Source organism: Manis javanica, chromosome 4, assembly GCF_040802235.1.
Source record: "Manis javanica isolate MJ-LG chromosome 4, MJ_LKY, whole genome shotgun sequence".
Lineage (NCBI taxonomy): Eukaryota > Metazoa > Chordata > Mammalia > Pholidota > Manidae > Manis > Manis javanica.
This window is the reverse complement of record NC_133159.1, coordinates 128,118,181-128,140,690: the sequence shown is the minus strand read 5'-3', so window position 1 is coordinate 128,140,690 and position 22,510 is coordinate 128,118,181. Positions and strand designations below refer to the sequence as shown.

Below are 22,510 nucleotides of genomic sequence, written 5' to 3'. Positions count from 1 at the left end.
TGTTGTGTCCATGAATAGTAGATGGGTAAGTTTCCCTCAATATTGTTACTGATTTACAAACATATTTTGATGAGGTTTTGAAGAGATTTGTTTTATTACCTCAATTTTAGGCTAAAGGTTACCACTGTAATAGCTTTCCTTCTTGTTATCCTTTTTGTCTGATCATTTCTTATGTTCCCTAGTTTCTTGGTTAGTACATTTTTATTTCTTTTCTGACTCCTGGATAATTTAGAGATATAGTGCTTAGTTCCCAAGTGGTTGGGATTTTCTAGTAATATTTTTGTTACTGAGTTTAATTTTATTGTAGTCAGAAAAAATACTGATTTCAGTCATCTGAAATTTGGTATCCTATTTGTACTTTAGAAAATAATGTTTCTGTTATTGGGCAGTATTCTATTTTAATGAGATAAAATTTGTTAATTGTATTGTTCAGATCCTCTATAGCTCTACTATTTTTATCTATTTGTTCTATCAGCTACTGAGACTGTAGAGAATTTGATTTTGCCATTTTCTTTGCTTTGTAATTTAAAGATGTTATTGGGTGCATATAGATTTATAATTATGATATATTTTTGTTGGACTGTATGATTTTTATTAAATGTTTCCTTTCTCTTTTGTGATGCTTTTTGCCTTAAAATCCTTGTCTGATACTAGTGTAACACCACAGTTGTGGGGTCAGGTGTGCATGGTGATATCCTCTCCATCCTTTTGCTTTGGCCTTTCTGTGTTCTTAAAGTGTGTCTCTCATGAACAGCACATACTTTTAAAAAAATCCTTGGACAATTCTAGTATAAATTTCTAGGTTAACGTTTTTTCCCCCCAGCATTTTAAAGATGTTATTTCATTGTCTTCGGGCTTCCACTGTTTCTGTTGAGAAGGGAGCTCTCAGTTTAATTGTTGATCCTTTGAAGATGAAGTATATTTTTTCTTCAGGCTGTCTTTAAGATTTTCTTATCACCTTGTCCCCCAGGAGTTTGACAGTGAGATGCGTGTGTGTGTGTTTTTGTGTTTAAAAAGCTAAACTCCAGACTTTACTGGAATTTCACCAGTTTTTCCATAAACATCCTCTTCTGTTTCAGGATCCAATCTAGGGCACCACATTGCATTTCATTGTCAGGTTTCCTCACTCTGCCTTGGTGTGTGAGTTTCTCAGTCCTAAATTGTTTTTCATGACACTGTCTAGAGTAGTGGTCAGACTAGCCTGTAGAATGTCCCATGACCTGGGTTTGTCTGACATTTTTCTCACAATTACACTAGGGTTATGGAGTTTTGGAAAGGATCTCAGAGGTGAAGTGCCCTTTTTGTGTGAGATTTACTGAGCTGATTAAGTCTGTGGGTTGATGTGCTTCATCAATTTTGACCAGTTGAGTTTTGGCAGCAGATACTATGCCAGTTCCAGGTGTAGGTCCTCGGAAGCATCACTTGTCTTCTTACCCCTCTAGCTAGCATGCTGGCCCATGTGCCTGAGAGACCCACAGATCAGACCTGAGCCCAACCTGCAACTTCCAGCCAAACAATTCTGAGCTCCACCTAGATCAAGTGGTCCCTAGATGTCCTGTAGATATATGAGCAAGAATAAATCACCATAGTTTTGATCCATTGAGTGTTGGGTGTGTGCTCATAATTGCAACAGCTGGCTGATGCAGAGCTAGGGACTCTCATGGTTCCTTCTTCCCCATCCTGAGCAGTCATGCTGGGCACCTGGTACTTACCTACTTCTTCCAAGTCAGAGGTGTCCTATAGCATTCCTTCACCTCCTTTCCCTCCCTATGATTAAGTCTAAAAATAGCCCCAGATCCAGAGGGTCAGCACTGACCTCACTTCCATTCCTCTCAGCAGCACGATGAGTCTTAAACAGAACAGCATCAGGGAAAATTTCAGCATAAATATATTTTCTCCAGAGAGGAAAATTACAAAAAGATAAACAAAACAAGCCTCCTCCTCTCTGTGGAATGATTTATGTGAACTCTCTAACCAGCAGTTAATTGTCATGCAGCAAAATAACTATAGGTTATTAAATACAATACTAATCAAGTTTTATTTGACAATAATATTAAATTCTATTAATTTATTCTCAGACACCTGTTGATCATGTAGTAGGACAATCTGCTCATACAACAAAAAATATTGAAGGTATATGACCACTCTCTGGAGCCTGGGTAAGTGCCGATGGCTAGGACAGGGGGGGAATGGCTTGGACAGAGTGGGAGCTGGCTCGGTCCACTTCTCTCAAGTTATGAGTACTCTGGGCTGGGGTTTCGTGGGCTTCTATAGGCCCAGAACTTTGCTTCAGGATGAAGCAGGAGTAGGAGGGGGAGGAGGAGGCAGGGTGCAGGACACAGCTGTCCCCTTCCATGGTAACTTTTCTTCCCTCCACCAGTCCAAACCCTGGCCCTAAGCCCTGCCCTCCACCCCATTACCCCAGCCCATGTCTGCTTTCAATTTCTCAAAGCACTCCACCCTGGCAGTAGTACATTTTGGCTCTAATGGTCTATCACCTATTGCCCCCTAATCAGGCACTAAGCTCCCTGAGGCCAGGCACTGCATCCTCTACACCTCCTGGGATCTTGCCTATGCACCACTATGGTGCCCACGAACTTTTGGGCTGGAAGATTCCACACAAGGAGTGAGATGGGAGTGGGGGTTCTGGGGGCTGACCTGGGGGAGGAGGGGAGGCTGGTGGCAGCTGTGTAGCCCTCCTCTTACCCTGACAAAGGCAATTCCTCCTTCTGATGGTGAAGGGGATTGCTTCTTACCCCCTAAGTCTTGGTCCTGCCTGACCAGTGAGTTGTAAAGGAGAGAATGAAGGGAGAACATCCCAGAGGCCATGAGAGCATGGGGAGGCAGAACCAGATGGGGAGATGGTGTTTAGAGGGCGAGGCCACTAACCTTTCCTGAGCACCGGCTATGAGCTAGCCACGGGGCCAGGCACTCTGCGGACAATTTCTTTGCAACCTTTGAAGGAGGCATTATTTCACCCCTTCTTAGTGCTGAAGGAGTGGAGGCTCTAAGAAACTAACTTTCTTCTAGTCACTGGGCTAGAAGTAACAGTTGCTACTGAATGGAAGCCTGTCCTCTCCCCCAGGATCTCAGATCCAGAAAGGGGTGCCAAAGTAAAACTGTTCCAGGTCCTGGCAAGAGAGATAAAGTGTTAGTGCTGTCTTTCAGAAGACTCAGGGAACTTGAGAGAGAGAGAGGTGGGGAGAATGATACTGAGGTCAGGAAAGAAAAGCCACCTGACCCCAGAGTAGAGGAGATTCAACTCCAGACACAAAGGTTCCCCAAGTCTTTGACAAAGTAGGTGGAGTGGGGGTGGGGGCAAGGATTGGGAGAGGAGGCCAAAGCCACATCCCAGAGCACCAGAGCTTCAAGTCTTTCTTCCAGAAAGGATCCTAGACTGTGCTGGTGGTCAGAGCCCCTGGAGGTGAGCTCACCTACCCACTCCTTTCCACCATGAGGAGTCTGAGGGGCTGGGTCCTCTCTTTAATGCCTGTTTCTTTCCCAGACAGAGCGCTGAGGCCCAGAAACCATCAATCTCCTGCCCCTGACCACTGCAGAGCCCACAGCAGGACCCTGACCCAGCAGATGGCTGTTCAGTTCTCCATGGGGGATGAGACCCTCATAGACAACTCTCTGGGGAGGAGGCTCAGAGGAGGCTGCCCCAGGCTTCCTGTCCAGGCTGCTGCAAGGCCCTCAGGGCAGAGCCCCGCTGAAAGTCATGATGGGCAGGCAGAGGAGGGAGCCGAGGTCCGGTGCGGCATGGGTCGGTGGGCAGGCAGGCCTCTGGGGCAGGGGGCAGAGGTTGCTCTTCTCTGGCTTGTAGCAGGGTGAGACCTCACACCTGTGGGGCAGGGAAGGCGTCAGGGCAGGCCTCCCACCCCTCCAGCTTTTTCCAGGCTTCTAGATGGTGGTGGTACAAGGGATGTGCAGAAACTGAACCCTTCCCTGGGACCCTGTTTTGCTGAAGCAGAGTTGAGGGCTCCCATTCCTACCTGACCACACTTTGCAGGATCTTCCTCTCATCCTGGTCCAGACACACAGCAAAGGGACAGCTATTGGAGCCAATAATCTGCACCTTGTCCACTTTGATTTGCGATGTGCTAATCTGGAAGAAGGCCCAGGTCAGCTTTCGAACCCCTGGCCCTGGAGCTGTCAGCTCTTAGCAGTTCCTTTTCTTAAATTGCCCAACCAGGTCAGGGAGAGGGGGCAAGAGTTTGGCCAGCAGCTCTCTAGAGCTAATGGCCTGCTAAGGAGAGGGGTCCAGAGGCTTCCACCAGCCCCCTCCTCCTCTCCAGCTGCCACTCTTTCTTGAGTCTGAAAGAATCAAGCTCTTCTGCGGAAAAATCCCAGTGCCCACTGCCTTTACTGTAGTGCCCCAGGGTCTTCTGACATGGAGGCTGCTCCGCCTCGGACTCAGGGCTCTCCACGGTCTCAGAAACCATTTTCACACATACGCCTTCTCACACCACCAGCCCACAGCATTGCACACCTGTCAACCCTGAGGTACACCCCTCACCCTGTGTCTCCTCTCCCACTGGCCTGGCCGCCGTGGCCCTCGGACACCCCTCCTCTCTCTCATACATATGCATGCTTGCACACATGCCCACTGAGTCTCCTGAGGATGTGGCTGGAAGGAGGGGGAAGCCTTACCTGGTTAAAGCCCTTCTTGGATTTGGGGTTCTGCCTTTTCACCACTTCTGTCAGGTTTAGCATCAGGGCCTCCATGCTGGAGTCTGAAGAGCAGGGGCGGCTCAGGCCAGGCTCAGAACCCTCCCTGCGCCCCCTGGGCCCCTGAGCCCCGCTCACCCAGCTCCTCTTGCTTCCGGCAGGCCTTATTGAGGTTGACCGAGGTGCAGACCTTCTCCATGTTACTCCAGCGACTCCGCCCACTGATGGCCCCCTGCAACGGCAGTGGACCCTGAGCGGACCCTCTCGGGCTTGGAGGAGGAGGCTCCAGACCTGCCCGCGGCGTGGAGCTGCCCGAAGTCAGCAGAGCCCAGGAGCTGCTGGCTTCTTTACCAGGAGCCCTCTGACCTCTGTAAACTCATGACACCAGGGAGGAGCCTCAGGTCACTGACACGGTCTGTGGGTCAGCCTTGTGACCAGGTCGTGGGGCACAAGAGCTGAGAGCCCCTTGAGGAGTGGTCTGGACAATTTCCTGCTGAGCCCACACAAGAAAGAAAGGGGCTCATGGGTATGGAGTCCCAGGCAGAGCCAGACTGGAAGCCCCTCTTTGGGTCCTTGTCTGAATGTCTCTTTCACGGGGTACTTCGTTGTTGCCAAACCTAAGAATGTTTCTTGGGCCTCAACTTCCTAAGCCTTTCAGGAGACCTGGATTCTGTTCTCTGCTCTCCTCTCCTGGGTTTCCAGAACAAGCACTCCTGGGCTGCCCAACACCACTGGTTGGGGCCTTTGCCCTGCATGACCATCCCCCTTGGCCGCCAGCACATGATGCAGGTTTCAGGACCTTCTCCTGGGTCCTCTGCTCTTTGCACTCCTACTGGCCCCTTTAGGGAACCGCACCCGTGCCCCTTCTCCAGGACCACCTCTACACCATCTTCGCGTTTCACCTGAGCTCGGGCCACACATCCCGCTGTGCATTCTGGTTTCTCCTCCTGCCTCTCAAGGGCTCCTCAAGTTCAGCATATGCAAACTCATGATCTTTCCCCACCAGACCTGGGCTTCCTTGGAAAATGGTACTACCAGTCCCAGAAGACTGAAATCCAGGAGTATGGGCTCTCCCTTTCTAATCCATCCCTCGGCCCTGCGGCTCACATAGTCCACATACAGCTCCTGTTTCTCCTGCTCTCCACAGCCTCCCTCCACCAGGGCAGATGCCCACACTTCTCTCCTGGGCACCCACCACAACCTCCTGCTTGGCCTTCTTCATCCCCTGTGAGCCCTCCAACTGTTCTTCACTGCATTGCTAGATGGAGTTTCCAAACCTCAAATCTGACCATGTCAAATACATTTCCAGCCCCACCCCAAACTTAAGCCCCTTCAACGGGTACCCATTTGTTCTTAGGACAATGACAAAACTCCTCCCACTGCAATCAAAGCCCCTGGGGTTCAGGCTGTCCCAGTTTCCTTAGCCTCACTTCATCGTCATGCCCTACCCATTCTGTGCTCCAGTCCATCTGGCCTTCCTTCAGTGCCCTTTGTGTTCACATTCTCTCTACCACAGGGCCTTTGCATATGCTGTTCCCTCAGCCTAGAGGGTGCATCCCTTCTTCTTAACTTAATTGACTCCTGGTTTTCTCTTCAATTTTGACTTTATGTCCCTTCTCAAGGAAGCCTTGTCTAACTTCCCTGACTGTGCTGAATAATCTCCATGGAGGTTCTCACAAGACCACCTGCCTCTCCTTCACCTGTTTGTCACAGCTGTAATTCTACATCTTGTGGGATCATCTAACCAGTGCCTACCACTCACTTTAGACTGTAAGTGCTTTGTTTACCCTTGTGAACTCTCCTGCTCCTAGAACAACACCTAGCACCCAGTAGGTGTTCACAAATGCCTGACACAGAGCACTCACTGAGTGTCAGGCCTCCCTGCCCACCTTCTTGGCCAGCAAATGTAAAGAAGTCCCACTGTCCCTAACCCATCAGCCCTTTTATTGCCTGGTCTCCACTAATCACTCTGAGACATCACCTTAGCCCTTATCATTTCCTTGTTTTTTTGTCTGTCTCCCTCCTCTAGGAAAGTTAAAGGGAGGGCCTAACCTTCTCTGCTCACTGCTATTTCCCCATCAGCCCATTTATTGCCTGGTCTCCACGGATTACTCTGAGACATCACCTTAGCCCTTATCACTTCCTTGTTTTTTGTCTGTCTCCCTCCTCTAGGAAAGTTAAAGGGAGGGCCTAGCCTTCTCTGCTCACTTCTATTTCCCCTTACCCAGCACAGAGCTTGGCATGAGTAGGGGCTAAATAAATTAATATCTTGGGAATGGTGCACAGGAAGAAGAAAGGCAAGAAGGCGGGAGGTTCTCATCTGGGAGGTCAAGCTCCCATGCCCTGTGCCCCAGGGTGTGAATGCTCAGACTCTTGCCCTCTGGTGTGCTCATGGGTACCCCCTCCCACCACACCCCCCAAATCTCCTTACCGTCCCACCAGTCCCACCTCCCATGGACCCAGCCAGGCACACTGGTCCCTGCAGACCCTGACTACGCCTGTGCTCTGCCTCTAGAAGCCTCACCGACCCTCCTTCCCCCCACAGCCAGCCCTACATCCAGCCCCTAAGCTGGAAGCTTGAGGGAGGGGAGGCCCCCGCCTTCTCTCAGCATGGGGATGGAGAGTCGGGGGCCCAGGGGAGCCTGCTGCAGCTTCCAGCTTAAACACTGGGGCCCAGGAACGTGAGTGTGGCTCTGGGTGAGGGCCCTGGGACCCAGCATGAGTCTTACCTTGCTATAAATAATCTGTAGTGTCAGAGGGACAGCCTCCCGGTCACCATCAATGCCCAGCCGCTTGCAGCCAGGACCTGTGCCACATGGACAGATGCCCTCTCATTTCTGGGGCCCCACCTCCCAGGGCCCTGGCCTCCCTGCCCATCTCCCTGGGGCTTAGCAGCACCCACCCGAAGCCTTGATGGCACGCGTGGCAGCAGAGTGACCCAGCTCCAGGGATTGGATGAAGATCTCTGTCGTCTTTTCCCCAGTGATGAAGGTCAGCTGGAGCGGGCAGGTGCAACGGCATCAGCGAGCACCCCTGGAGGGGCCACCAGGCTCCTCCAGCACAGGGCTGCTGGCTGCCAGGGGGTGGGCGATGCTGACCAAGGCCTTCAGGGAGACCAGGGAGCGGCGGGAAGGGGCGGCCAGGGGCCTTACCTCTGTCTGATAGACCTGCAGCAGCACAGGCCGGGCAGCGAAGCGGCAGTAGTAGAGCAGCATGTCTGCCAGGATGGGCAGCTGAGCAGGGGGCTCCTCCAGGGCCTGGGGCTCAGCCTTCAGAGACTGCTGGGGGTTGAGAGATGGGCGGGCAGAGAGAGAGGCAAATGAGAGGAGGAAGAGGCACATACACACATAGAAGGAGATATAGAGCCAGGAAGGACAAGGACACACGGCCAGGGGAAGACCCACAGGTGCCACCCGGGAGGGCCCTGGCTGAGCTGGAAAAAGCTGGGGGCCAAGGAAGGGGGCTGAAACCTAAGGACCCCTGGACCTTTGGGAAGGCTCCCCATCACTGCAGTTACCCCCTGCTTTTGTTCCCAGTGCTCTGAGCTCTGGCTCAGTCCTGCTTATCGCCCCCTCTCCCTGGCCCTCCATGGAGGCCTCAAGCTGGAGCCTCCAAAGTCAGGGCCCGCAATGTGAGGCTGGGTGACCACAGTCGGGGGGCCCTCTCCCCCAGCCCCAGGGGCGCTTACCTGGCAGAGGACTTCAGGGGGCAGGTGCATGAGGCCCAGCACGTTGCGCTCATACCAGGGGTCGAGCATGCCGAGGTAGTGGGAGATGTCATTGGTGCTCTCCTCCCACGGGGCCGGGCCCAGCTCCTGGGGCAGGGGGCAAGAGTCACTCCCAGCTAGGGAGGCCTGCTGCCATAGCCCCAGGGCTCCGAACGGCACAGAGAGCCCTAACCTGAGCTTCTCCCTACCCTGGGGGAAGTCTGACAACTCTCAGTCTATGTCATACAGCAAAATCCCGCCCCAAGTGCAGGGCAGGAGTGAGCCCAGGCAGGGGGTGCCCCGTGAACACGCGTGCCTGCCTTCAGTGACTCCCAGCCAGCCCCCTTCAGGCAATGGGAACCCGTTCATGTCCACTCTACTCTCCCACCCCGTGTGGTCCAGGGCTGAGGACATACTGCAGGGCCGGGGTGCCTTGGGGAGTCTGTGGGGAGGGTGGGCATCTGGCCCGGATGGGCTGGGCAGGCACTGGTGCTGGTCCCATGGCTTCGCTTCATGGGCACGTAGAAGAACTGCAGCTTGAAGAACTGGGTGAGCAGGGGGCGATTGTTCTCCAGCCGCCTGGCAAGAAGATGGTAAGGAGAGGGTCCCTTGGTACTTCTCAGACCCTAGGCCTAAAGCCCAGACTCCACCAGCACCCTGCTACCCAGGGCAGGGCAAAATCCCCGTCAGGGTCTCACCGCAGATTGCTATATGCCCGAGCCACCTTCCCCGAAATCCGATCGGAGCCAAAGACCACGACACGTAGCGTGGAAGCCTTGGGGTCCTCATCCCCACTCAGGAAGGGGCGGCGGCGCTGGGGGCGGGAGGCAGGGGCCAGGAGCCAGCTGGGCAGCTGGGTGCTGAGCTTGGGCTGGGGCAGGGAGCGGGAGCGCTGGGCCCGGCTGGGGGGCAGTGCCGAGCTGTCCAGTGGGCTGCAGAGGCTCCCGGCCCTCCGCAGTGGAGAGGCCGTGTCTGGGCTGCCCTCCAGGACCCGAGAGTCCCTCCGCAGTACCAGCTGGCTGGTGCTCTTGAAGAGTTTATAGATCCTGGTGAACTTCTGCCCAGGCCTGCGATGGCCTCGGCGCTCCCGGCTGCCCGGCCTCCTGGGCCACTCGGAGGGGCTCTCCTCACTGTCCTCCATGTAGCCACTGTCCACGCCATCCGAGAGGCCTGAGACAAAGGAGGTCAGCAACTGGCGGGAGAGGGTGGGCCCTGAGGCCTGGGATGAGGCAAGGGACAGGGTGGAGTCCCGGGAGGCTGCTGAGCTGGTGGAAAGCAGAGAGTCCCTCTCAGCACAATGCCCGTCGGTTTCTAAGTCCTCCTCCTCTTCCTCCTCCTCCTCTTCCTCCTCCTCTTCGTCATCCCCCAGGATCCCTGGCTGGAGCAGCTCCTGTTCCTTGAGCAGGATTTCCTGCAGGATGTCTGCAGGGAAACAAGGGGAGTCACCACCTGGGTATCTGGGCCTTGAAATCCCCCCTGCTCACCCTTGGGAGGGGCAACAGGCCAGACAGACTAGAGAAGAGGGTCAAGGGAGGGTCAAGGCCAGCCCAGGACTCAGAGCAGTGCCCCCTACTCTGCTTAGAGCCTGCTCTGGTGGAGAGTTGGTGGGACTGGGAAGCAGCTGGCAGGGTGGGCCCCCCAGGGCCACTTACCAAAGCTGTCTTGGCTCCAGCTGTAGGTGTAGCACCTGGCAACAGGGATGGGGATGGTGTGGAGCCTGCCAGGCTTTGCAGAGTCTGTAAGAACAGTGGGGGCAGGAGGGGAGGACTGAAGGGGCTGGGACTGGCCAACCCAGGCCCTTCAACTTAGAGGAGAGGGCAGAGCTGGGGAAGGATGGGCACAAGCCACACAGCCGGGTGGACTGAGGTGGAGTTGGAGGCTGGGATGCCTGGCAGAGGGTCTTTTTTCAAGGACACCATGGAAATGCCATAAGCTTTTATGAGCTGTGTGAATGTGGCCAGGTCACAACCTCTGGGCCTCATTTTACGGGGTACTCACAGGAAAACAATGGCACCATCTCATCAGGTATTGGTAAGGAATACTGTGTCCCTTCTTCCATAATACAATTGTAGACAGGATGTTTCCTAGACTCCCCAGGGGCAAGGTGTGGCCACGTGACTATAGGGGGCTTAAAGAGTACATGCAGACATGATGCATGCAACTTCTGCATTATCTTCAGTGTAAGAACAAAGCCCCCTGCCCTCAATTAGCATCCTCTTCTCTTCCCACCAGCTGCCACATGATGGCAACCCAACCCTAACTCTGCAGACGGGAGCCACGCCCTCTGGGGTGGTGCAGCGACAGGATGCTGAAGTACCTGGGTCCCTGAATGAGCATGTGGAGCAGAACCACCAGGCTAATGTGGACTGCTCACCTGAGCTACAACAGGCCAGGGGAAAACAGGCCCTACCCTCCCAAGGGCCTTACCTAAGACGCCAGGGAATCCGGCTTTCTCTCCCACTGCCTGCAGCTTGGTTTTGAGCCACTGCCGGGCCTCAGCTGCATCCCCAATGCCAGACGCCAGCTCCTGTGCCTCTGCAGTCTCCGTGAAGATGTCCTCGAGCTCCGTCAGGGTCTTGGACTGAAACCCCCGGAGGACACAGGCTTGCTGCTGTGTCACAGCTTGGCTGCCTGACTTCTTGAGCTCCCAGGATCTTACTGAAGTCAGCAGTGACCGGTCTCCTGCCTCACCACCCACCTCTACCCATGGCTGATCAGGGAGCCAGGCCTCCACCCCCAACCCCTAGTCTCAGGAAATGGGATGAGAGAAGGCCCAGAGCCAGAGCACTGCCAAGTTGGGAGGGACTTCAGAGCTCATGACTGCAGCCCAGAGAGGGGAAGGGCCACCTAGGGCCACAGCTGACCTGTCACAGAGCTAGGACTAAAGCCAGGTCTTCTAGCATTAGTCTAAAGCTTGGTCCTATACCACCTGGTCCAGGCCGTCCTCTCAAGCTCTGTGCCCAGCCTCACTGCTCAGGGGACCACCCACCTCGGTCAGGACCCAACACAACAGAAACCCTCTCAGTGGGGCTACCCTCCAGTCACTGTCCTGCCACATCGCTCAGGATGAGAGAGGCCAGTGTACCCCAAGACAGAACCTGGAGAGGGGCTCTGCCACCTCGGAGAAGTGCTCTGCTGGAAGGAGGGCCCAGGCACTTACCTGCAGCCTGCAGTGCAGACTTGGGAGGTCACAGTGGGCCCCAAAAGTGGCCTGGAAGGCGTGTAGGAGCAGGGTGGTGTAGGTGCTGTGGGGCGAGGGCCCGGGCGCACTCAGCTTGTTGGCCACAGCGAGGAACTCGGCCTGCACCTCCACGGGGTTCAGCAACAGCACGGTGCTGCGGACACAGGACTGGCTAGGGACCCAGCCACCCACCTCCTACCTGCCAGTGCCTGGCTCTCTGAGGCCTGGGTCTCCTCACAGCCCAGAGAGCCGAGGGGTCTCAAGGGTCCCAGTTCCAAGAGGAAAGTGCATGGTCTACTTCTGAGAGCTTTTTAGCTGGTGCCTTCAAAGGTATCTTTTAAAAACTGAACTTAATTTTCAAAAATAAATTTTACCTTCATTTTTATATAAATATCTTTCCTACAGGGCATCTGAACGAATGCAAGATTACTCAAAAGAAGACTAGAGGGCTGTGTTTTAGGTGAGGTGACTGGAAGCCAGGCAATCATTCCTGGGGAGGGGTCAGGGGAGGGGTCATACCATGTGACCTGAAATTTCAGCCTGTGCCCTGATCCTCAAGCCAAGAGTCATGGCTTGGGGTGGCACCTGCCAGGAGGAGGGGATGCCAAGTCAGGGCTGCCTTTGGTTCCCCTGCTCAGAGGAGATGCCTTGCTAACTTGCCACAGCCATCACCCAGTCCAGCATCGGGCTGGGAGAGGGAGCGTGCACCCAGCCACCTCTGCCTCCCCTCCCACTGGACCCTGGGCTCCCCCTGGGTGCCAGTGTTTAAATTTGTTCATTATGGAACATTTCAAACACACCCAAATGTTAAGAGAGTCATGAACCCTGAGGTGTGGACCACTCGATTAACAGTTAACAACACACAACTGTCCTCACTTCACCCATGCCAACCCTCCGTTGCTGCGTTTTCATGAAGGGCACTCGAGCAGTGGTGGTGTTGTCGCTGTGGATGCTTCAGGAGGGGCTGCTCACAGTGCTTTCACGCTCACACATCCCTGCTGTGTTTAAACCCTGGGCAAAGAAGCACCATGCGTGTGGTGTTCCCGCCAGTCTCTGGACGGCCGTCCCCAGGTCAGGGCCTGGGGACAGGACCAGGCTCTGTCAGAAATCCCGTCATTTAGGGAGAAACTAATTTTGATTTCTCTGCTTGCAAGAAAAAGGGGGTAGGCTCACATAAGCAGTCCCTTCCTGGGCCCCTCTTCTTCACCAAGCGCTCGATCTCCTTCCACAGGTGTGCACCGAGCTCCACACATGCTGCCCCACTTGCATGCTTTCTCTGCATCCTTGTGCCCAACTTACAGGCAACCAAAATGAGAGCACCTCTGAGCTCTAAGATCTTTCTACAACCTTCTCTGTGCCTCGGTTCCCTGATCTAAAAATACCTTATATATATATATATATTTTTTCTATTAAAGTATCATTGATATACAATCTTACGAAGTTTTCACATGAGCAACACGGTGGTTACAACATTCACCCATATTATCAAGTCCACACCCCCTACCCCACTGCAGTCACTGTCCATCAGGGTAGTGAGATGCTACAGTCACTCTTGTTTTCTCGGTGCTATACTGCCTTCCCCGTGACCCCCCTACATTATGTGTGCTCATCATAATGCCCCTTACTCCCCTTCTCCTCCCCTCCCCACCCATCCTCCCCAACCCCTTCCCTTTGGTATCTGCTCGGGTAACTGCTCATTCCTTCTTGGGGTCTGTGAGGCTACAGCTGTAAAAATACCTTTCTTATAGAATTAATCTGAGGATTGCATGATGTAACAATGCTTAGAACAGTGCCCAGAGCTCAGTAAAAGCCTAAAAGGGGGTGGTGCTTATTCACCAGATGTCTTATTTACCAACTATACAATACTTTTATGCCCTTTTTTGTCTCTCAAAATATACCACAGGCTTTTTTGTTTTTTTTCTGCTTAGAAGGAACTCAACAAATGTTTGCTCTTGGTGTGAATGTGCAGCGACCCCCTGAGGCTGAGGATGGGAGGAAGGAATTGGGGTGATTACACTTTCTGGGCTGGTGCAGGGGTCTCTGGGCTCCCAAGTGTCTAGGTGAGAGAGCACCCACATGCTTGGAGACACACCAGGGGGTCCTCGGAGTTAAGCCTTTTCCTTTGGTGCTTTTCAAACTGCAGGCTGGGACCCATGAGTGGGTCCTGGAATCAATTTGGGGTCATAATCAGAATTGCCCTTCAAATGAAATAGAATAGCACAGCATGGAGCCCACCCTATGGGGTTGGGATAAGTTTCCTTTCCTAAAACTCATTTCACCTCTGTGTGTGTGTATACACCAGGCTTTTATATAAAATGCATTTTTTTTTACTGTAGGTCCCAGTCAAAAAAATTTGGAAAATGCTGTTTTAGTTAATAGGCAGAAAGACACTGTAGAAAGAACATGAGCTTCTGAGTTAAGCCAGGTTCAAATCTGGGCTCAGACACTCACTAGCTGTGTGACCTTGGGGAAGATACTTGGCCTCTCTGACCTCCAGTTTCCTTATCTGAAAAGTGGGGGTAAAGTGAGGTAATGTGTGCCCAGCACCAGGCACAATAAATGCCAGTGGTTTTTAAACTTTTTCTTTTTTAAAATCTTGGACCTAATTAGGGATGTGATGAAAGACTTTCAGCCCAGAAAAACACACCTATTACAAACCACCACTACAACCCAGTGGGTTCTAGTCCCATTGAAGTCTGTTTGTTGGTGGCTGGGGCGGGAGGGAGTGCAGTGATCGAGGGAATGCCAGATGCACAGGGTGGGGGCGGGCTGGCACAGGAATGATGAAACAGTGGGGGTCCCACATCCCACCCATAGCTCCCCACCCCAGAGCACTCACACGGTGGAGCTGCGGTGATTCCTAACAGGCAGGCCCTGCTCAGCCCTCACCAGGCGCTGGTAGGAGATTCCTGTGGCCAAAGAAAGCAGTTTGTGGGTTTATCTGCTCCTTCAGCACTCATGGCCCCGTGCCTCCCTGTGGGCCCGGCAATGGACAGCTGGGTTGGGAGCTCCTGGATGCTGTTCAGGACATGGAGCAGATCAGACCTGTGGCCTCCTAGGCCTTTCAGTCTGTTTCCAGGCCCCCCATCCAGTGCCCCACAAAGCCTCCCTCTTCAGAGACTGTGAGCAGAGCCCTGGGAGGCGAACCAAGGCCCAGGAGATGGCTGCTCCCCAATCCTCGGCCCAGGTGTCCTGCAGCGGTTGAGCTCAGTTCCAGCACCAGCAGGGTGGTGAGGTTCCCAGCATCTCTGGCTTGTGTCCCACACACTCTCAGGGTCCCTCTAAGGCTGAGCCCTGCCTCTGCGCCCCGCATCCCTCCCAGCTTTCCCTCCAGCCTCTTTGACTTCTCCATCTCCTCTGACTTCGGACGCACCAAGAAGAAACAAACGGAAAGTTTTTCCTCTTTACTGCAACATGACTCACTTCTGTAGCTGGAAAACAGACCCTTTAGAGTATGTATTCAGTTCTTTGTCGACTGCAGAGAGGAGATATATCAAGCGTTCGCTCTCCTCATCAGCGAGAATAACAGAAGCAGGGACTAGGATGCAGGGGGGCAGCTGGCTTCCTTGCTAGAGCTTGGAAATCATCAGGGTGGCCCCCGACAGGGCTTGGGGAGTGGGGCTTGAGCTGTGAGCAGGAAGGCAATCCTGTTGCAGAGGTGCAAAGCCAAGATGGGGGTTAGAGATGGCTGTAAGTGGAGAGGCCATGCTTCTTGTTCAGTAAGTGACAGAAAATCACCGATTTATGCTATTCTAATTTAGGATCTAATCACTTTGATTTGCGGCCTTTCATTTGATGTTTCTTTTATGTAATTGTCACATGTTTAGAAGTTAATGTTATATCTATTTTGATAGGCAAGTTCCTGAAACAGTGGCCATAACTATAGGACTCGGGACACCATCTGGTGGCTGCTCACATGCATGACAGAGAAGAGCTCCCTGGGCCTCCTCTGGCCCCCCAGTGAAATGCTGCAGTGGAGACAACGTTCACCCCCTGCCCCAGTCTCCCTGGCTGCAAACACACAAAAGCAAGGTCTTCTCTTGGCCCTTCTGCACCTTTCTTCTATAATATGATACTTCGGTGAGTAACCCATGTCCTGCTGACCCATCACTTTACTCCCAATTCGGCCTCTACTGATGCAGGCCACTCCTGGGGGCAGGTGGAGGGGGGCGTGTGCCACAGGTGAGTTCACTCTCCCTCCACGGCAGGGCTCCTGCCAATCTCCAATCCCACAGTCCTCCTGAAGCTTGATGATGTTTCCTAGTCACAAAGCCCCACCTCGACCCTGAAATACCACTTTCTCTCGGAAGCTCACTTTTCCCTTTGAGTCTCATGACAAGGAACATTCTCTACTATCTTGTGCTTCCCCACCTGTTTATCTTGGGATGCTTTAATGGTTTCATTTGGGGATTGCTGTGTTAGAGCTGGGAGCTGCTTCCTACTAGCTCTGTCAACTCCATATAACCTTGAGTTTGCCTGATCTGGCTGCACTCACAGGGGATGTGCAGAGGACATCGCTGCCTCTTGGCAAACCCTGACCCAGAGGGACTGTTTCCAGGGCTGGCTGGCCATTGCTGAACAGCCCAGATACCAACAGCTCCCAGCTGGAGCACAGATCATCCGATGGAGCTCCCTCCAGCCTGCCCCTGACTCCCATCAAATCCCCCCTTCTTGGCTGCTCCTGATAATGGATGCCACTGCTTATCATGGGGGTGGAGTCTGGGGATAATGGATTGCTGGACTGGGACCTGAGTTAAGAGCACATTAGAAAAGATTGTGCAATGTACAGGGGGCTTTGAGCCTATAAACTTTGAGCAAAGTGACCTCTTTGAGTGGGCCAACTCCCCATGCGCTGGTATGCATTGTGGGATCAGAAATCTCTCCCAGTGTCCTACAGTCAGGTGGACCTCAATTTTCGTTAGGTTACCTGATGCTCCAGGGGGCTGTGCCTGCTGGGGATGGAGTGGTATCATTCTCAGGGCAACCTTCCCCTCTCCCTCCCTCCACAGGAAGGTGACATCAGGAGCCTCAGGGTGATAGGTGCCTCTCCTCCTTTGGTTTTATCACCCCCATTCCCGTAGCAGATGAGAACAACTTTCTGGGGTTGGCTTTCTTAGACCAAGGCTGGTCCAAGAGCTGAACAAAGTCTTGCCAAGGCTATCCCTGCATCAGGTCCTGACAAGTGGGAAAGGGAAAGAGCCACCTCACGCAGGTGCAGGATGGGTGCTGGTGGGCTTAGCAGGCAGTGGGCAGTCTCGGCAAGGGGCAAGCACATCACCTGCGCATGTGACCCCTTCACAATCCTGGCTTTCTTTACCCAGTTAAGCTCCCGCCCCCTTTCAAAGCTGTGACTAGATATGGCCATTCTGCCCAGCACAGCTGACTCTGATGTTGGAGGAGGTGTGACAGTCATGGTTGTGTCACCAAACAAGAATTAGTACCACGGACACTCTTAGACATGCCCATACTAAGGATGGGGCACGGCGCTTGGGCAGACCTGAGGCAGGCAGGGACAACACTTTGATCCTCTTTGCCTATTAGTTCTCCTCTTAGAAGGCAATCACCCCAATTCTATGCAGCCAGCATACTAACATGAAGCGGGGAAGCAACCCAGCTTTAACTGTACTGTGACCCCTACATGAGATTACATTGCATTCCTTTTCCAGTATCTATGAGTCTGAGAATCTGATCTACATCATACCCTGACATAAACGCCACTGGCAGTTGGGCTTCTCTTAAACTTTCCTCCCTTCTGGGGATCCCCTGAGCAGCACCTTCCTGCGCCCATCCCTGGGGTGCCGGATTCTAGAGAGTCTGGAGTAACTGGGGACTTGGGCCATGAGACCTGAGCATCCCTGGGCAGGAAGGTGAAGCACAGCCTTCGGTGTGCATAAAGCTGGGGAAGGATGTGACAAAGATGGTGAGCCTGGGAGCAGAAAGGCTGATGGCGGGAAGGGACGCAACCTGCGCCAGGTCAGGCAGGTGAGAGGGAGATAGTAAGGGAAGGAAGCCACTGGGCAGAGCTCCACACAGGCAGACCGGATTTGGTTCTTGGGAAAAAAAGGCTGATGGCAAAAAAAGACATATGCTGCTCAGAACAAGTGCACTAGCCCCACAGAGATGCCTGTGGGGTGAGGTTTCCCGCTTTGCAGAGCCATGAGGCCTGGGGGTAAGTGAAGTGAAGCCTGCCACCCTAATCCTAGACCACCCTGTTGAGGTCCCCCTGACAAGACCAGCCCAGGTCTTGCTAGTAAGTTATACATGGCATCCCCCTCCTTCTTTACTAATGGGACTCCGGGCGACAGACCCAGTTGATAAGTCACATTTCTCAACCTCCCTTACAGGTATTGGGAGGGTTTCTGGAAGACCCCTTTTTGCACCCCTCCTTCATTTCTTCCTTTCTGTAACTGGAATGGGGACGTGATGGCCAGAGCTCCAGCAGCCACATTTGACCATGAAGTGACCTTGAGGACAATGTTTTCTGCTGAGGATGATGGAGCAGAAAGATGGGAGAAGGCTGGTCTGTAACATTCGTGGGATCACTGATTCAACCTGGACTGCCTTCTACTGGATTTTTTTTTTCTTAATATAAGAGAGAAAAAAAAATCCTATGAGTTTAAGCCACTGTCCTTTTGGGCTTACTTTAATAGGCAGCTGGATTTATTAACTCATCACATCCTTGATTTCTGGAACAGCTGCCTTCCACTCCTCTCCCTAAATCCCCCAACCCCCCGCCAATGATACTGTGATATATATTTGGTCTTAATGTCCTTTCTTAGCTTGAGGATCGTATCCAGGATCCCTAAATTGCATTTAGCTATTTCTCCTTAGCCTCCTCCAGAGTGTAACAATTCCTTGGTCTTTTCCTGGTTTCACCATTTTGACAAAAGAGTCCTGATCAGTTACTGCAGAATGTCCCTTCATTTGGGGTGTCTGATGTCATCCCAGGATCGGACTCACTCCATTTGTGAGGTTAGGCATTTGTGGCAAGAATAACAGAGAACTGATGTGTGTCCTCCCTGATTATTGTTTTTAATGGTAAAAACCTGTTTCACTGCCATTGTACTATCAAATACTCAAAAATTTAATCAGTATTTGTAATGTTTCTGTTGTTTTTGTTTAGAAAAACTGCTTTCAGTCAATCACGGTTAAGACCGTAAAAGCAGCAACTGGATTTCATTTGTAAGGTTTCCCCCCAACCAGTGACGTCCCTCACGTTTGGATTATTACCAAAGTGGGTGGAGGATGAGGTGCATCTCCCCTGACATTGTGGTATAATCACAAATATACATGTGGTCTTTGTCCCATTCCTGAGACAGAGCTCCTAAAACCCTTGTTATTTCCGGAGTGAGAGGGGTGAGAGGAACATCTTTTGTTGTTTATAACAAGGCCTTTTTAAAGGGACCTGAGTTTATGCTAATGGGGTGACTCCTGGTGGGCACCCCAGGAGAGCTTCAGCTGGAGGGAACAACCATATGATTAGAGGCTTTGAACTGTCAGCACCAGTCCCACACACCGGCTCCCCAAGAAGCTCCGGGGAGGAAAGAGGGGCTCAGAGATTGAGTTAATCACCAATGACCAAGATTTAATCAGTCATGCCAATTTAACAGAATCTCCATTAAAAACCCTAGGCAGTGGCATTCAGAGAGCTTTTGGGTTGGTGGATGCATCTACATGCCAGAAGGGCGGTACACCCCAACTCCACAGGACAGAGATTCCTACAGTAGGACCCTTATGGACCTCACCTTGTGCACCTCTTCATCTGGCTGTTCATCCATATCCTTTATAATATCCTTTATAATCAAGCAGTAAATGTAAGTAAAGTGCTTTCCTGAGTTCTATGAGCTGTTCTAGCAAATTGTGGAACCAGAGGAGGGCATTGCAGGAACCCCCAATTTATAGCTGGTCCATCAGAAGTCCATGGGACCTGGATTTGCAACTGGCACCTGAAGGAGGGTGACCTGCGCAGCTGAGCCGTAACCCCAGTTTGGGGTAGTGTCAGAATTGAATTGAGTCTTGGGACACAGAGTGGGTGCCTGGGGAGTTGGAGAACTGGTTGGCATGGGGGGCAAACCCACGTATTTGGTATCAGTGCTCTGTAAGGAAAAATGGCATAAACCCCCACCTACTAAGTCATTGATGTTTGACTTTCCTTGCAGGGGTCTAAACCTTTTCATCCATAATCAAAGACAAAAAGTATAAAATGCAAATGTCTATGATCAGTAACATCCCAAGAGAAACTTACTGCTACTGAAGAATATTCAGAATTCACCAGCTACCATTTGATAGGCAAAAGTGACCTAATCCAGTTTTGTTATTGCTTTGACAGAAGGTCCAAGGGTGGGAAAGCACCAAGTGAAAGGAAGAGGGGCAGGAGAAATCACCCAAGGAGGGAGGTGTTTATAAAATGGCTGCTGGGCCAGCCCAGGGTCTTCCAGCTGTGCGTGCTCACCGCCTGTGCCTCCAGCTTTTTGCAGACACGAGTGTATGGTTTCTAGGGCCAGAGTGCAGTTTTTGGATCAGACACAGGTTCAGGTGGCACAGCTCTTGCCAGCTGTGTGACCCTACACAAGTGACTGAAGTGTCTCGCCTTCAGTTTCCTCATCTGAAAGATGGGAACAATAGCAATCACCCAGGGAAATGTATACACGAGACTGACCCTTAGCTGTTAAAAAGCTGTTTAATGAGCCGTAAGCGCACAGTTAATACGCCATCACTGCCATCACCACCAACGGTAATTACAGCCCAACTTAAAACACAGAGGCTCAGAAAGCTTATGTAACCTGTCCAAGGTCATTTGCTAATAAGTAACGAAGCATAGCGATGTAATCATTAAGGTTTGTGGGTTTTGAAAACCATAGAGTGACTCACATATGATGCCCTCTGTAGCCCTTTGGGATTACAGATACATTCTCTGCAGGCGAGTATTGTGGTCTGCACAGCTGGGCGGGCACAGAGTAAAAATTCAACAAACATGCGGGCTGAACCCAAGAGGGCTGTGGTGGGCAGGACCTGGCAGTGCTGACGTGAGGTTTCCTGCCACCCCCAGACAGGCAGTGGGCGACCCTACTGGGGGTGGAGTCAGGAAGAAGGGGGAGGTCCACAGGCTTGATAACCTGCCCACTTCCTCTGCCACCCAGCCACATCAAAACAGTTTAAACTGTTTCACTCATCTCCATGGCAACTGGCTCCCTAAGCCTCCCTGGGTGGAGGGCCCAGCTCCTCAGATTCCCAGTCATCTTCTCCTTGTGATCTTGCAGGACCCGTCTATTAAACTAACACTGCCCCACACCTATCGCCCCCGGCAATGTGAAATCCATGCAGGCCAGCATCAACCCTCCCAAACTGCTCTGAGAGGCAGGTGTTATTACACTTCCACTTCACAGATGAGGAAACTGAGGCTCCCTGAAGTTACATGTCTTGCCAAAGGCCCCACAGCTCTAGGATTGAAACCTCGATGGTCTGGTGATCAGCTTTAGCCTGTTCTCCAAGAGCCCCTTGCCTGGCCTCCACTCTGGCCCCTTCCCCACTTTTGGCCATTGCCTCCCTCAGCTGGGAGGATTGTGGGCAGGGGCACCCAACAATAAGGCCAAGATACCACCACTTGCCTTTACAAAAATCACACTAAAGCCCACTAACAGGTCATGTCAAAGTAGGTAATTTGGTTTAGTTTACCATATGCTCTTGATAAGGGCTCAGGTTCTGTGAAATTAGAGGTTAACTTGTGGGTGAGAAGAGTTCAAGTAATATTTGTTTGGTAGAAAAGGTAGCTCCAAAGGTCATGGTCTTATTCCCTTATATGATATGAACTAATTTTGTATTTAATTTTACAATCTTATTCTAACTTACTGGAGAAACTTTTATCAGTTTCTCATACCCCTTTGAAAGCTGCTCCACGATCTTGCTGGTTCCCTCAGTGATGAGTTGAATATGTCTGTGACACAGCTCACTCTGCATGTGTGTGGGGTTTTTCAAGGGTTTGAGAATGACTCTCTGACAGGAGAAAAAGCAAATGGTTTCCTATTTCAGTTCTGCTTTCCCTGGAAGAGGAGAAGTTCCTAGCACAGGCAGCCCGGCGTGAGCGCTCCTCTCCCGGCACTTGCCTTCTCCTCAGTCACCAGAGTATCTGAGGCCTCTCAGGGTCCCAGAGACCATGTGGAGGGCAAGGCCCTTGGCAGTGAGTGACCACGGATCCAAGGGTCCTCCCTGTTCTGAGTCCAGGGACCCTCATTCCATCTCCATCTGCAATGGCTGCTCTGCTGGATGGCTCTTGTCCTCCGGGCTTGGAACCCCACTGTCCCAGAGTCTGGGCCTCACCACAGTCCGCCCCCCTCCACTCCACATCTGCTTGCTGGGCTGCCCAAAACAGTTCCTGCACAGCTGCCCACGAAAATATCTCAAGGCATAGCATGCATTCAGGGGAACAGAGCCAGCTGGTTCTACTTGAAATTGGGAAGCGGTCTCCCCGCACACAGGTGACAGCCCTGCCCCAACCCAACATCTCCCTTACCCATTTCAAAGTCAGAAAGAATCATTTAGAATCTTGCTGTGGATCCAAGGCCCTGCCAAGGCATTTGCATTTTAAATCCTTTCTGTCTAAATTGCAAAAGAGATGAAAAGCTTTGCAAGCTTGCTCAAGGAATTCTGATCACCAGCAAGAAGCCCAGAAGCAATCTAGGTCTGTTAGTTTTGGGGCACAGTTGGGAGGCAGGAAATGAAAGAAATTACCCTTAAACTGGTTTGTTCATTTAGAATGCCTTGGGAAGTTAGGTTGGCAGATTGTCTATTCATCTTACATCCAAGTACCTTCCCTAATCCAACACCTTCTCCTCGGGCCTTCCTGTTTTCTTAATTCTTCCGCCCAAATCTCTACCAGGAGATAAGGTCCCACTAACAGGTAGACCTTGCAGTTGGCCAATCCTATCCAGTGTCTGCTCTGCTCCTTTGTAACACCA

General features: G+C 52.1%; 1 protein-coding gene across 2 annotated transcripts in view; it reads right to left on the bottom strand.

The window, feature by feature from the left end:
* Positions 1-1,871: 1,871 nt before the first annotated feature.
* The window catches only part of PIK3R5 (phosphoinositide-3-kinase regulatory subunit 5), a 65,990-nt gene continuing 45,351 nt past the window's right edge, over positions 1,872-22,510 (bottom strand). The window contains exons 6-19 of one of the 2 annotated variants that reach the window (XM_017652754.3): positions 14,395-14,464; positions 11,535-11,709; positions 10,802-10,955; positions 10,027-10,110; positions 9,073-9,796; positions 8,791-8,953; positions 8,357-8,482; positions 7,821-7,949; positions 7,571-7,664; positions 7,398-7,474; positions 4,807-4,900; positions 4,651-4,733; positions 3,993-4,105; positions 1,872-3,841 (exon numbers count right to left, since the gene is read on the bottom strand). In XM_017652754.3, coding sequence (XP_017508243.1) covers positions 3,694-3,841; positions 3,993-4,105; positions 4,651-4,733; positions 4,807-4,900; positions 7,398-7,474; positions 7,571-7,664; positions 7,821-7,949; positions 8,357-8,482; positions 8,791-8,953; positions 9,073-9,796; positions 10,027-10,110; positions 10,802-10,955; positions 11,535-11,709; positions 14,395-14,464 — 2,234 coding nt within the window. In that variant the 3' untranslated portion in view covers positions 1,872-3,693. The remainder of the gene's footprint in view (positions 3,842-3,992; positions 4,106-4,650; positions 4,734-4,806; positions 4,901-7,397; positions 7,475-7,570; positions 7,665-7,820; positions 7,950-8,356; positions 8,483-8,790; positions 8,954-9,072; positions 9,797-10,026; positions 10,111-10,801; positions 10,956-11,534; positions 11,710-14,394; positions 14,465-22,510) is intronic. The other variant, XM_017652755.3, reaches the window with a different exon arrangement.